At 43.8% G+C, this 14,119-nt stretch overlaps 1 protein-coding gene across 1 annotated transcript in view; it reads right to left on the reverse strand.

Moving 5' to 3' along the window:
* LOC310782492 (neurobeachin-like) overlaps nt 1-14,119 on the reverse strand; it is a gene marked incomplete at its 5' end in the record, with an annotated part of 447,634 nt that overhangs the window by 72,268 nt on the left and 361,247 nt on the right. Inside the window, one exon of the mRNA XM_083643165.1 lies at nt 687-841. Coding sequence (XP_083499291.1) covers nt 687-841 — 155 coding nt within the window. The remainder of the gene's footprint in view (nt 1-686; nt 842-14,119) is intronic.

Consider the following 14,119-nt stretch of genomic DNA (forward strand, 5'->3'; position numbering starts at 1 on the left):
TGAAAATGCGAGAAAAATTGTTAGCAGCTAATTCTGGGTCTGGGATCAATCTTAATTTATCTAAGTCAGAGTAAAATAGTTCATGTAAAAAACCCTGTTCAATAAAATCTTTAAAATTACGTTTCCTAATAATATGACCCTTGGATTTGCTCGCCTTGGAAACTCTGACACATGCAATAGTCTACTGTATTTGTTAAAATAATGTCGATCAAAGTTGAATTGGATGGGTTTTTCTTGTTCAGTCTTGTTGGGTGAAGAACAAGTTGCGTCAGATTGAGTTCCAAGCAGAGTTGCTTTAAACTAGTAGAGCTGTCGGAGAGCCAATCCAAATTCATATCTCCTAAAATCCTAAAATCATGAATCAACCGCGAGGAAGATTAGCTGGCAGGATAATAATACAGGGAATGTATGAATGTCACTGATCAGTTATGAGCACATCTAATTCAGATAGTATTTCAGCAGACATGCTGTTGCTTGTCTTCTGCTAATGGCCCCTGTTTGTGAAAATAGCTTTGCAATCAATACACATAATCCATTCTAATCCATTCCTTGTCCATTATGCATGTATGCATGTCTGACACGTGTACGCTCGGAACATAGCAACGGCAGCGCAAACGATATCGCCGTACGAAGAGTGTGTGTGTGTGTGCATTTCATAGATTATAGAGATGTGTGGTGCATCTCACCTGTAGTGTTGATCATGCTCTTTGGCGTTGCTGTAGCAGCAGCGAAAATGTTGGGTGTGCTGCCAGGCGTGGCCGCTCCGCTGGTGGTGGGCGTGCCCACTGTGTTGACGGACAGGCTGCCGGGAGGCGGCTTCTTCACTGGAACCACCACGCTCCTGTCAGAGATGAGACACAGGCGTCAGACTAATCAGCACACATGGTATACTTTACTTTACTGAACCACCACGCTCCTGTCAGAGACGAGACACAGGCGTCAGACTAATCAGCACACATGGTATACTTTACTTTACTGGAACCACCACGCTCCTGTCAGAGACGAGACACAGGCGTCAGACTAATCAGCACACATGGTATACTTTACTTTACTGAACCACCACGCTCCTGTCAGAGACGAGACACAGGCGTCAGACTAATCAGCACACATGGTATACTTTACTTTACTGAACCACCACGCTCCTGTCAGAGACGAGACACAGGCGTCAGAATAATCAGCACACATGGTATACTTTACTTTACTGGAACCACCACGCTCCTGTCAGAGACGAGACACATGCGTCAGACTAATCAGCACACATGGTATAGTTTACTTTACTGGAACCACCACGCTCCTGTCAGAGACGAGACACAGGCGTCAGACTAATCAGCACACATGCTATACTTTACTTTACTGAATCACCACGCTCCTGTCAGAGACGAGACACAGGCGTCAGACTAATCAGCACACATGGTATACTTTACTTTACTGGAACCACCACGCTCCTGTCAGAGACGAGACACAGGCGTCAGACTAATCAGCACACATGGTATACTTTACTTTACTGAACCACCACGCTCCTGTCAGAGACGAGACACAGGCGTCAGACTAATCAGCACACATGGTATACTTTACTTTACTGGAACCACCACGCTCCTGTCAGAGACGAGACACAGGCGTCAGACTAATCAGCACACATGGTATACTTTACTTTACTGGAACCGCCACGCTCCTGTCAGAGACGAGACACAGGCGTCAGACTAATCAGCACACATGGTATACTTTACTTTACTGGAACCACCACGCTCCTGTCAGAGACGAGACACAGGCGTCAGACTAATCAGCACACATGGTATACTTTACTTTACTGAACCACCACGCTCCTGTCAGAGACGAGACACAGGCGTCAGACTAATCAGCACACATGGTATACTTTACTTTACTGGAACCACCACGCTCCTGTCAGAGACGAGACACAGGCGTCAGACTAATCAGCACACATGGTATACTTTACTTTACTGGAACCACCACGCTCCTGTCAGAGACGAGACACAGGCGTCAGACTAATCAGCACACATGGTATACTTTACTTTACTGGAACCACCACGCTCCTGTCAGAGACGAGACACAGGCGTCAGACTAATCAGCACACATGGTATACTTTACTTTACTGAACCACCACGCTCCTGTCAGAGACGAGACACAGGCGTCAGACTAATCAGCACACATGGTATACTTTACTTTACTGGAACCACCACGCTCCTGTCAGAGACGAGACACAGGCGTCAGACTAATCAGCAGCACACATGGTATACTTTACTTTACTGGAACCACCACGCTCCTGTCAGAGACGAGACACAGGCGTCAGACTAATCAGCACACATGGTATACTTTACTTTACTTTACTTTACTAGCAATCGATTCCTAGTCGTGGCCTTGCCCGCCCAGCAGCTCGCCCACTGCGCGTCACTTACGCAGCTCGGCTGCTACATGAATCGATGGAGATTCTTCAAGTCGAGCAGTTGTTTTCCCCCCATCTAAATTCCAATCTTAATTTCATTTGTTAATTTATTCTTGTTTAGATTTATTTAGGCCCATTAGTTTTTGAGAAATAGGCTAAAGAACTGTTCACGTTGTTATCCATGTAGGCTACATGTTGTTTCAATGTTTAAAAGGTGAAATAAAAAAAATTGGTTAGGGTCAGGGTTAGGGTTAATAAAAAATATATATATATGTGTCCTGCCTGTCTCATTATTCAGACAAATCCATTATCCAATAGCCCAATGTCGGCAATTCATTCAAAATTTTTGCATGATCATACAGTCTCTTACTGATCTTTAAATGCTCAAAAATATGTCCCTATCACTCTGTTGCATTGACTGTTAATGTGGCCGAAATAATCACTGAAGATATTCCTATTTTTATTTTTTATTGTTTTGTATAGAAAAGTCGAATATTCATATTGGGCAGTCGAATCCGATTCGGGCAATTATTTTTCATGGGGGGCCACATGAGAAACCCAGATTGTTGCCGGGGGCCGAACAAATATTGTCATGCCGTAACCCATGGATGGGTGACTTTGATGATAGAGAGGGCCACAAAAAATGTCCTCGCTACCAGGTTTTGCTGAGGGCCGAACGGCGCCAGCGTGAAAAATTTGGTGCATTTGAAGCCACGTTTAGAGGAATAACTCATTTTAAATTAACAGTTGTGATGTCATTATTCAGTCTTAACCACCAATATTTCATCCTTTTCTCACTCACTCCTATGTCACCACCTGCTCTCAGGGCTTGAAATTTACTTTTTTGACCACCTGCCAATATGGCTGCTAGATTTTAAAGTTACCAGCCAATTAGAATTTCCACTAGCCAAAATATTTTTCTTGAAATAAATCAGAATATGAGTGGGTTAATTTAAGCATAAGTATCAGTGGCCCGGGATGATCAAAGCCTGTGTTGAGGGTCACACGAACAAAAATGCAGTCTTGAAGCTAAATAAATCCAAAACCAATGAGTTAATTATTTAAATTTCTAATTCAATGTAGCCTTTTAGTCATAAAGATTATTGAAAGATATTCCATATTCCAGACTGAAATGCTATAACAGAAGTGGAGTATTGGCCAGAATGACATGAACATTTGGACACTTATTCAGCGGGTATCTTGCATGTTGCGTTCAGGTGCACTGTGTAAAAAAAAAAGAAAAAAAAAATTGCAATTCCATCGCGGGCCACACAGGTGGTGCTTGCGGGCCGCATCCGGCCCGCGGGCCGTAGTTTGCCCATGTATGATATAGAACATCATAAACTGTTATGACGTGAGAAGGAAATCACAGTATCTGATAATTGATACTATAACCTCAATTCCATGACCACTCTCTGGCTAAGATTTTTTGATGAGTAATTTGACTTCTATGGCCTTTTGTTAAAATAGCCCCCAGGCCCCTCCCAAACATCCTGAGACTTTCTGCCAGACGGCCAAATCCAAGATGGCCACTGGTAGAATCTTGAAATATTGACTTTTGAACCAGAGCACCTAGAATAATGTATGAAGACACTTTTCGGTCTAAGTCAACCACAAAGAATCTGATTCTGACATCAGTTTAACATTCTGACATAATTTTGACCCAGAATTCCAAGATGGCTGCCATCCAGTAGCGTGAAAACGCAGTGGCGTGCCTGACCAAGTTGGTGCCCTAGGCAAGATTTTTGCTGGTGCCCCCCCCCCCCCCCTCCCCCAAAGAAAATATAATAAAAAATTATATCGCAGCTAATTCCACCACTGCAGTGCAGGCTCAGAATCGCCCTTACCCACGAAGAAAATTTTACGTTTTTTGGACTTTCATCCATGTTTAGAAGAATATTTAATTTTAAATTAACATTAGGATTATACTGTTGTGATGTCATTATTCAGTATCTTCTCCTTTTCTCACTCACTTTCATGTAAGCACCTGCTCTCCCTTTAGTCGTTTTACACTACAACAGACAGCAATACAGGCATAAACACTGAACTTATTATTATTATTATGGAAAACCAGATTATGATGAAAATCAAACACTTTTGAAGAGAGAGCGTATGAAATAAGATTAGAGCTGGGAAGCACAAACTGTTTTTTAATGCATCTTGTTGGTGGTATAAACACAAGACAGCCAAATCCAACAATTTCGAAATTCCCATTTCTTGCCACCAGGGGGTGCTGCAGCACCCTCCTTCCAGCTCCCTTCCCCCAGTCTGGGAAAAAGCTCCGAGCAGGTAGAAGGGGGCGTGGCCGCGCAGGGGGTGGGGTGGTATGGATTAAGGCCCAATTATACTCCATTTTCATCCGTAAATAAGGGCATCCGTTTCAAACGGTGTAATCGTCACTGCCCACATACTTCCATGCGTCTTTCACGTTGGTATCATGTTAAGCAATACATCCACCAGTGGGCAGTAGAGAGTCAAATGTCAGCACACATGGTATATGGTGTGTGTGGTTTTCCTCCGTTGCATGCGTATCCGTAAGCTTTCAGATGACGGACAGAAAACGGACGAAATTAACGCAGAGTACGGACAGAAGGCTCTGTCCGTCTCCGTCTCCGTCTTTAACGTTGAGTATAATTGGGCCTTTAGGGACCATGGTGAAAGTGCTGCAGCCCAGCCCAGGCAGCCAGAAAGCCAGAATTAGAAAAATGATTTCACTATTATTTAGACTTAAGACGTTGTTCTGCTTATTTTTTGTCTACTATTGTAAAATAATAGTAGGCCTATTATCATGAAAAAGTATTTGTAATTTTTTTTTTTTTTTTTTTTTTTTACCCTCTCTGGCGCCCCTAACGGCTCAAGCGCCCCTAGCATTTGCCTAGTTCGCCTAATGGACGGCACGCCACTGTGAAAACGTAACTTTTGAATGGCAACGTATACGTATGTGGTGTTTGGGGGTTACCATTTTTAGAGTAAAGAAGGAGATTAACAATGGTGAATTATAGCTATTTTAATTGCGAATCCATGCCTACCAAACATGGTTTAGTAATGACAAGTATTGTGTTTTTCATAATTATGTTCACTGAAAAGATGTTAATGTCATAACCCATTTTACCTTGGTACTGCTGCATTTTAAACAAACTACCTCCAGGATCTCTTGCAGTAAAATAGTTAATGCATGTATGACTATGACAAGAGAACTAATTATACTTCAAAATAAGAGCTTATTGACAGATCGTCTGTGGTGCCAATGACCCTCCGGGTTATGGGATAGGTAGTCTCGCTGGCCACAGGCAACTGGGATAAGCCCTCCCCTGCTCTACAGCTGCTCCCCATTGGAGCGACTGTTTCAGTGGCTGCCGGATGTCCGCTCCCGGCTTATTACAAACTCTGTCATTGGCTCTGACTACGTCAATCAGAGCAGCTTCCGCTCCCTCCTCCCTCTATGTCGCTGTAAATAGTGCCCTGCCACCTCAGTGAAAACAACAACGCTATCTAGCTAGCAAGCTAACGGCAGAAACCTACACACTAGCTCGTTGCTAGTTTCCCTCTTTGATGTGATAAAAGTTTATCAGTGAGTTAAAGTTGATTGCCTCACTGAATTATCTGCTAATACCCAATTTTAGCTGCAGAATTTGATGTCCTGGCGTGGCAGCGGGGTATTTAGCGCGTAATAGGTGATTTTTTTTTTGCGCGTAAGAGGTGCTGCCCCGTATTCTGCGCAGAAACGCCTGGTGTGGCATGTGGCACGCCTATGTCCAGTACAATTATAACAGGCATGCGCTTGTGCCCGCCCCCAATTTGCATTGCGCGCGGCGTTAAAGAGCGCAAACGCTAAATTACCGCTTTTGCGAAGATAGGGCCCCCGGTCTTGCAAGAATCTGGTCAACTTCTGCTCTCCTGCAGCATGGGCTGATTTTAAGTCTGCAATGAGTTCATCAGAGGCAGGCAGACTGTAGGATGCAGAGGGTTGGTGAGGACAGGTCAAACGGGAAGGAGTTGAACTCATGCATGGATGCATTTCTCAAAATGGATGCGAAAAGGTGCAAACACACCAGACGGTGCAAACACACCAGACGCTGAAGTGACGAAGCATCTGGAAGGGCAGCCAGTTTCATTTTGGCGCACTTGTTAGCACATTCACCCGATGGGTGGCACATTAGACCGTTCAGTCAGACCAGCCGTGATGCGGCCGGCTCGCCCCATGCAGAGATTGTTTCGGCGTCTGATCTATTTATTTAATTAGACCCACGAGTGATTGTGTGAAGCCAGATAGGAAGTCAGTACAAGTTGTCACCGGCGCGGAGCAAAGCAGTGCGTCTGAATGGCCAGGGCTCGAGCTGAATTTACACACAGCGGCACTTTGCGTCTGCAGCATCACAATCATCTTCTACCCTTCTCCCTGCATGCATGCACCCGTTCTGACTGACTGGTGGCGACCATTTATGGATTTCGTTTCCACTCCTCCGTGTCGAATCTGTCTATCTCAAATGCCTGTGCCACTGTGAAACAACAACATCAACAACGCTAGCTCGTTGCTACATGCTGAAAACGGTCGGATCTGGATTGTGCAATAAAGCAGGCCTGCTTGATACTTTTGGTGGATAGTTGTAAAGGTAAACAGAGCCTTTTCCCCCTATACCAGGGTGGAGGTATTAGCCAGACTCTGCCGTTGTAGGGAGGGAGTCTGGCAAGCGAGATTACCCGGGGAGGAACTCAAGGTAGGAGCTGCTGAGATGGAGTGGAGCGCTCCAAGGCAGTGATTGACCTGGTTGTGGTCAACTTGTGAACCTCCACGAGTTGCTGGAACATTGTGTTTTTGATGAATGTGTGGCCTTATTCAACTCCAACAGCACATACAGGAAGACGCAGAAGAGCAAGCTCATCTAGAAGCTCTATCTCCAATCTGTAGGGCTGCAAGAACCCTACATCACTCTCATTGACATGGGCATGATTAGAGCCTAGAGACATGGGCATGATCTAGAGGCGGCTCTAGACTCTTTCATTGGTGGCTCGCAGATCGCAGCTGATAGAAATAATACAATCATGTCAAAACCATTCCCTCACTGCGGTGTCAAACAAACTGCGTGGCTGCCAGGTTTGTGGCCCTTTGGAGCACCAAATGGGGGTTGAAACTCACCATAACACCTGGCAACACTGCAAACAAGCCAATGCCTCGTGGAGGGATTGGGTCAGTGGCAGGCACGCAGAAACGGAGCGCTCCAGGTGTGACAGGTATTGTTGCAGCTGGCATTTCCTCGTCGTTAACGAGAAATGCGAAAGCTGCAACAATCAAGTCACCAGCGTCCCAGCGTTCGAGTTTTAACGATAAGCAAAGCAGCTGTCTGGAGGTTTGGAGCTGCATCCCAGAGAGAGACAGACTGAACATCAGAATCTGTATGTTGCTCATTCCACGAATGCACAATCCTTAACACATTGACTGCCAGCCTTTTTTCAATGCTGTAGGTAGGTTCTGCCAGTTTTTTTTTTGAGGATTCTAGGCTCATTTTACAAGAGCCGAGGATTCTTTTCTGTTAGGACTTCGTGAACACCAATCATCTAAAAAGAACTAATAGAATGTGTGCTTTCTCTGTCTAAAAGAGTTAGTTTGTAGAGTTAGTAGTTATGTAAGCATTAGCAGTTGAATACAGCATGGTTTCAGCGTCAGAAAAAATATTCAGAGATAAACGGCTTTTTGTGAAATTCGATAGAACAGTCACTTTAACCATTCATTTTTGGCATCAGTAAGACCTAAACAATAGTTTTGAACAGTAATTTCCTCCATAACAGCAGGAAACTTCCCTCTGCTTCCAACTCCTCCCTCCGTGGGCGTTCTTCTTGGCTGCAGCGCCGTGTCACAAGCACTTTCCTACCTGTGCAAATGCACTTTCTCATACTCTCGACCTCTCAAATAAATTTCTGAATAGAAATTAAATTACTCTAAATTAGAGTGAAAAAGAAACAAAAAAGAATGGGTTGAAAATCCCATTCTAAAAGCCTTTTATGGCTGTTTCCAATTTGGTGCTATTTTGCAAGGCAAAATGGCCTGCTGCACCACAAGCTTGTCACCAGTCTCATTGCTTTGCTGCTGCTGTGCGGCTGTGAGCCTGTCTGCGCGGCCGCTCTTTGAGGAAGTCTGGTTGGACTCGCTCGCTTCTTGGAGTTTTGGTTGAGAGCTTTGATAAAGCTTTTGCGATTCTGGTCATATTTATGCTGCGTGTTTCAAAGTGTGTTCCATCCGTAATATATTATGCAAATTTGCAATCCCGCACTGCCAGCAATCAGCGCGAAAACGAAAGCGTTTTCGCCAATCCATTTTCATGAGAATGGCTTCGTCACACTGCTTTTTGCTTGCCTTCCTCCTTCCTTGTCGCCACTTAGTGGGTCGGTGGAATGGGTTGTACACGTTGTACACGTCCAATACTTATATAAGAGATGTAAAAGGGTTAGATGCACATCCCACCGTCAAAAAAAAAAAAATCGATTCTGACGACGTGTTAACACGTCGTTGGCAGTCAACAGCTGGATTCTGAAAACGTGTTAACACGTCGTTGGCAGTGAACGTGTTAAGTTGTACCCCATTGTAAAGGCGACTAATCAGGCTTTCCAATGATATAAAATACAATACCAATTGGTATTATTAAAGGGGAGAAATAATCGACGGAAATAACGTTTCCGAACTTTTTTTGAGGCGTTTATTAATGTGAAAGCAATAGTCTAGTAGGAACGGGGGGTCCACGCGCACCCGAAAGATATATTTTTCTAACATAGATTTTTGTACTCCTCAAGGTGTCTAATAAACAAATTTTGTTGTTACCCCGTTGAAATAGTGTCCCATGGGTCCGTTTGGCGGCCATCTTTGCAGGCATATTGCGATGTCTGATGAAAATGGATAAGGGTCATAACTTTTGAACTAGACGTCATACAGAGACAAATGACACCACTTTTCTGTATGATTTCTGCACGAGGAATTGATAGAGAGGGTTGTTTTAATGATTTTAACAGGTTTGGTATAGTAAAACCCCAAAACATTTGAAAAAAGTGTCTAATTTACTCTCAAAATCTTGCAAAATAAATCTATCTACATATTAGTCCATGGGCCAGAAGGGTTGGGAATAATGCTCATATTGATTTTTGGCAAGGTATACATCTCTAGAGTTAGAAAATATGTGAGAGCATTGCACCAATGGTAGCTAAATGTGTGTTATCACTCGATTTATAACACCATGCAAAACATAATAGTTGCGGGATTTAGGGACATTTGAGGCTAAGTTCATGCAAATCAAGTCTAAAAGCACCAGATTTTGCCCAGAATTAGCCCAGGGCATGCTCTAACAATTGAGCCAGAGTGCCCGAGCCGGTGACCCCCGGGGTCACCATGGCGGCCGGATCCAATATGACCACTGTCCGAAAAAGATTTTGGCTATAACTTTTGAAAGAGATGAGCTAGAAATACAGACTTGGTGTCTATCTTATATTTTTTGACCATTAGAAAGGTGTTGGAATGCTTATCTTTACTAATGAAGATGTGTGTGGACCCCTAATCTGCATATTTCCAAGATGGCGGCTACCTGAATATGAGTTTTACCATAACTGTTGATGCTTTTAGTAAACTCGGTGTCCATTTTATGGTTTTTGAGTTTTAGAAACACATTGTAATACTCAGATTTATGATTGAATCTATCTATAGCACTCTACTTTGCATAGTAAGTAGGCTACCAATATGGCCGCTAACCGATTTTTTTTTTACATACACTTTCACCCAGATTGAGTGTAGACTTGTAAGAATAAGTTACCATCAAACTGGTGGAAACAAACAATCTACAGTATGTATCTTACAGATTTTATTGAAACAATTAGACAAATAGAGTATAACCCATTCCCATTGATACAGGTAATAGCCAGTCTGTGCATCAATGCTCTCCATAAATGTGAAATGCTATCAATACTGATCAAAGGTGTTTAGAATTTGAACAAAATATTACAATATCAGAAACAAAAACAACAGAACAAAACATATATTGGTGCCTATATGTACAAGTGAGTAGTAGCCTACTTATGTCCATAGGTTGAATTGAGTTAGAAGTGCTCAGTCCTTTTGATTTACCAGGGTGACTGATTTTGCATAAAAGACTTCAGATGACAAGTGGTTTTTGTTTATATCCTTATATCCACAGCCAGATTACTAAAATATTGTTGTCTCGACCCTCATTGTTGGTACAGGCACTCTTGCATCCACATTGAGGTGCCACAGGCTCCAGCTTTACAACATTCGCAGCACCCACTACATGGCTTTTTGCAGACGCAGCAGAGAATGATTGCTCAGGCTTTACTGGCATCTGGAAGATGGGTCCAGTAAGGTTCCAAAGTCTTGGTCATGGAGTCCCAGTACCAGCCCCACGTACTGAACTCTGGATATTTTGCTGGACAGAGGTTGCCTGATTCCAGTAGAAGCTGGCCTGCAGCAGCCCCCATTTGACATGCTGAATCAGTGCATCTTGGGTGGGAGGCAGGTTCTCTTGATGCATTTGAAAAAAGCCAATGTCTAGCATCATCTACTTGGCTGGAGCCACAGCTTTTGCTGTACATGACAACCCCAAGGTGAGGGTGACCAGGGTTTTGGGATGAACTCTCTACCAAAAAGGATGTTATACTTTCCAACAGATCTGAATATGACATATCTGCACTTCAGCCTTGTAACCATCCTGAAGCAGACACTACAGTAGAATGATTTATAGCACCTGGCACATGCTGCGGCCAGTAGCCATAGAAACTCAGGATCCATACGTCCGACAGTGATGTTGTAATACTTGCAATACGCTTCTTCTACACATTAGGCCTCACAGAGCCCTGGATCGGCTTCACATGGAAAGTACATTTATGTTCACAAAATCTGCAATGTTCTTGGTCCCCAGAGATCACTGGCATTACATCTCTTCCATGTGCTAAAAGGATGTGATACTACATCAGCCTTCCAGGGCTATGGGAAAAGGAGTGGATGGGCAGCTTGGGAAGCAACATCGGATCTCACTGAGACTGTGGACGCCTTCACCTTGGAGCCTGAACCGATCAACTCAGCTGTCCATGTCCAAAGACTGGAAGCATTATGGTTGTTGTCATGTCCAGCAAGAGCTGTGTCTCCAGCCAAGTAGATGAAGCCAGACATCAGCTTTTCTCAAATGGTACCAAGTCCCTTGAGAACTTGCCTCCCACCCAAGATGCACTGACTCAGCATGTAAAATGGGGACTGCTGCAGGCCAGCTTCTACTGGAATCAGGCAACCTCTGTCCAGCAAAATATCCAGAGTTCAGTACGTGGGGCTGGACGCTGGTACTGGGACTCCATGACCAAGACTTGGGAACCTTACTGGACCCATCTTCCAGATGCCAGTAAAGCCTGAGTCATCATTCTCTGCTGCGTCTGCAAAAAGTCATGTAGTGGGTGCTGTGAATGCTGTAAAGCTGGAGCCTGTGGCACCTCAATGTGGATGCAAGAGTGCCTGTACCAACAATGCGGTCAAGACAACAATATTTGATTAATCTGGCTGTGGATATAAGGATATAAACAAAAAACACTTTACACTCAATCTAACTTAACCCCCCCAACCCATGGACATACCTACGTGTTACTCACTAATTGTTTCAATAAAATATGTAAGATAAATACTGTACATATTAGTCCATGGGCCAGAAGGGTTGGGAATAATGCTCATATTGATTTTTGGCAAGGTATACATCTCTAGAGTTAGAAAATATGTGAGAGCATTGCACCAATGGTAGCTAAATGTGTGTTATCACTCGATTTATAACACCATGCAAAACATAATAGTTGCGGGATTTTTAGGGACATTTGAGGCTAAGTTCATGCAAATCAAGTCTAAAAGCACCAGATTTTGCCCAGAATTAGCCCAGGGCATGCTCTAACAATTGAGCCAGAGTGCCCGAGCCGGTGACCCCCGGGGTCACCATGGCGGCCGGATCCAATATGACCACTGTCCGAAAAAGATTTTGGCTATAACTTTTGAAAGAGATGAGCTAGAAATACAGACTTGGTGTCTATCTTATATTTTTTGACCATTAGAAAGGTGTTGGAATGCTTATCTTTACTAATGAAGATGTGTGTGGACCCCTAATCTGCATATTTCCAAGATGGCGGGTACCTGAATATGAGTTTTACCATAACTGTTGATGCTTTTAGTAAACTCGGTGTCCATTTTATGGTTTTTGAGTTTTAGAAACACATTGTAATACTCAGATTTATGATTGAATCTATCTATAGCACTCTACTTTGCATAGTAAATAGGCTACCAATATGGCTGCTATCCCATTTCTTTTTTACATACACTTTTGTAGTTGTAACAATGAGTTACCATCAAACTGGTGGAAACAAACAATCTACAGTATTTATCTTACATATTTTATTGAAACAATTAGTGAGTAACACGTAGGTATGTCCATGGGTTGGGGGGGTTAAGTTAGATTGAGTGTAAAGTGTTTTTTGTTTATATCCTTATATCCACAGCCAGATTAATCAAATATTGTTGTCTTGACCGCATTGTTGGTACAGGCACTCTTGCATCCACATTGAGGTGCCACAGGCTCCAGCTTTACAGCATTCACAGCACCCACTACATGACTTTTTGCAGACGCAGCAGAGAATGATGACTCAGGCTTTACTGGCATCTGGAAGATGGGTCCAGTAAGGTTCCCAAGTCTTGGTCATGGAGTCCCAGTACCAGCGTCCAGCCCCACGTACTGAACTCTGGATATTTTGCTGGACAGAGGTTGCCTGATTCCAGTAGAAGCTGGCCTGCAGCAGTCCCCATTTTACATGCTGAGTCAGTGCATCTTGGGTGGGAGGCAAGTTCTCAAGGGACTTGGTACCATTTGAGAAAAGCTGATGTCTGGCTTCATCTACTTGGCTGGAGACACAGCTCTTGCTGGACATGACAACAACCATAATGCTTCCAGTCTTTGGACATGGACAGCTGAGTTGATCGGTTCAGGCTCCAAGGTGAAGGCGTCCACAGTCTCAGTGAGATCCGATGTTGCTTCCCAAGCTGCCCATCCACTCCTTTTCCCATAGCCCTGGAAGGCTGATGTAGTATCACATCCTTTTAGCACATGGAAGAGATGTAATGCCAGTGATCTCTGGGGACCAAGAACATTGCAGATTTTGTGAACATAAATGTACTTTCCATGTGAAGCCGATCCAGGGCTCTGTGAGGCCTAATGTGTAGAAGAAGCGTATTGCAAGTATTACAACATCACTGTCGGACGTATGGATCCTGAGTTTCTATGGCTACTGGCCGCAGCATGTGCCAGGTGCTATAAATCATTCTACTGTAGTGTCTGCTTCAGGATGGTTACAAGGCTGAAGTGCAGATATGTCATATTCAGATCTGTTGGAAAGTATAACATCCTTCTTGGTAGAGAGTTCATCCCAAAACCCTGGTCACCCTCACCTTGGGGTTGTCATGTACAGCAAAAGCTGTGGCTCCAGCCAAGTAGATGATGCTAGACATTGGCTTTTTTCAAATGCATCAAGAGAACCTGCCTCCCACCCAAGATGCACTGATTCAGCATGTCAAATGGGGGCTGCTGCAGGCCAGCTTCTACTGGAATCAGGCAACCTCTGTCCAGCAAAATATCCAGAGTTCAGTACGTGGGGCTGGTACTGGGACTCCATGACCAAGACTTTGGAACCTTACTGGACCCATCT

Source organism: Poromitra crassiceps, assembly GCF_964638095.1.
Source record: "Poromitra crassiceps genome assembly, chromosome: 1".
Lineage (NCBI taxonomy): Eukaryota > Metazoa > Chordata > Actinopteri > Beryciformes > Melamphaidae > Poromitra > Poromitra crassiceps.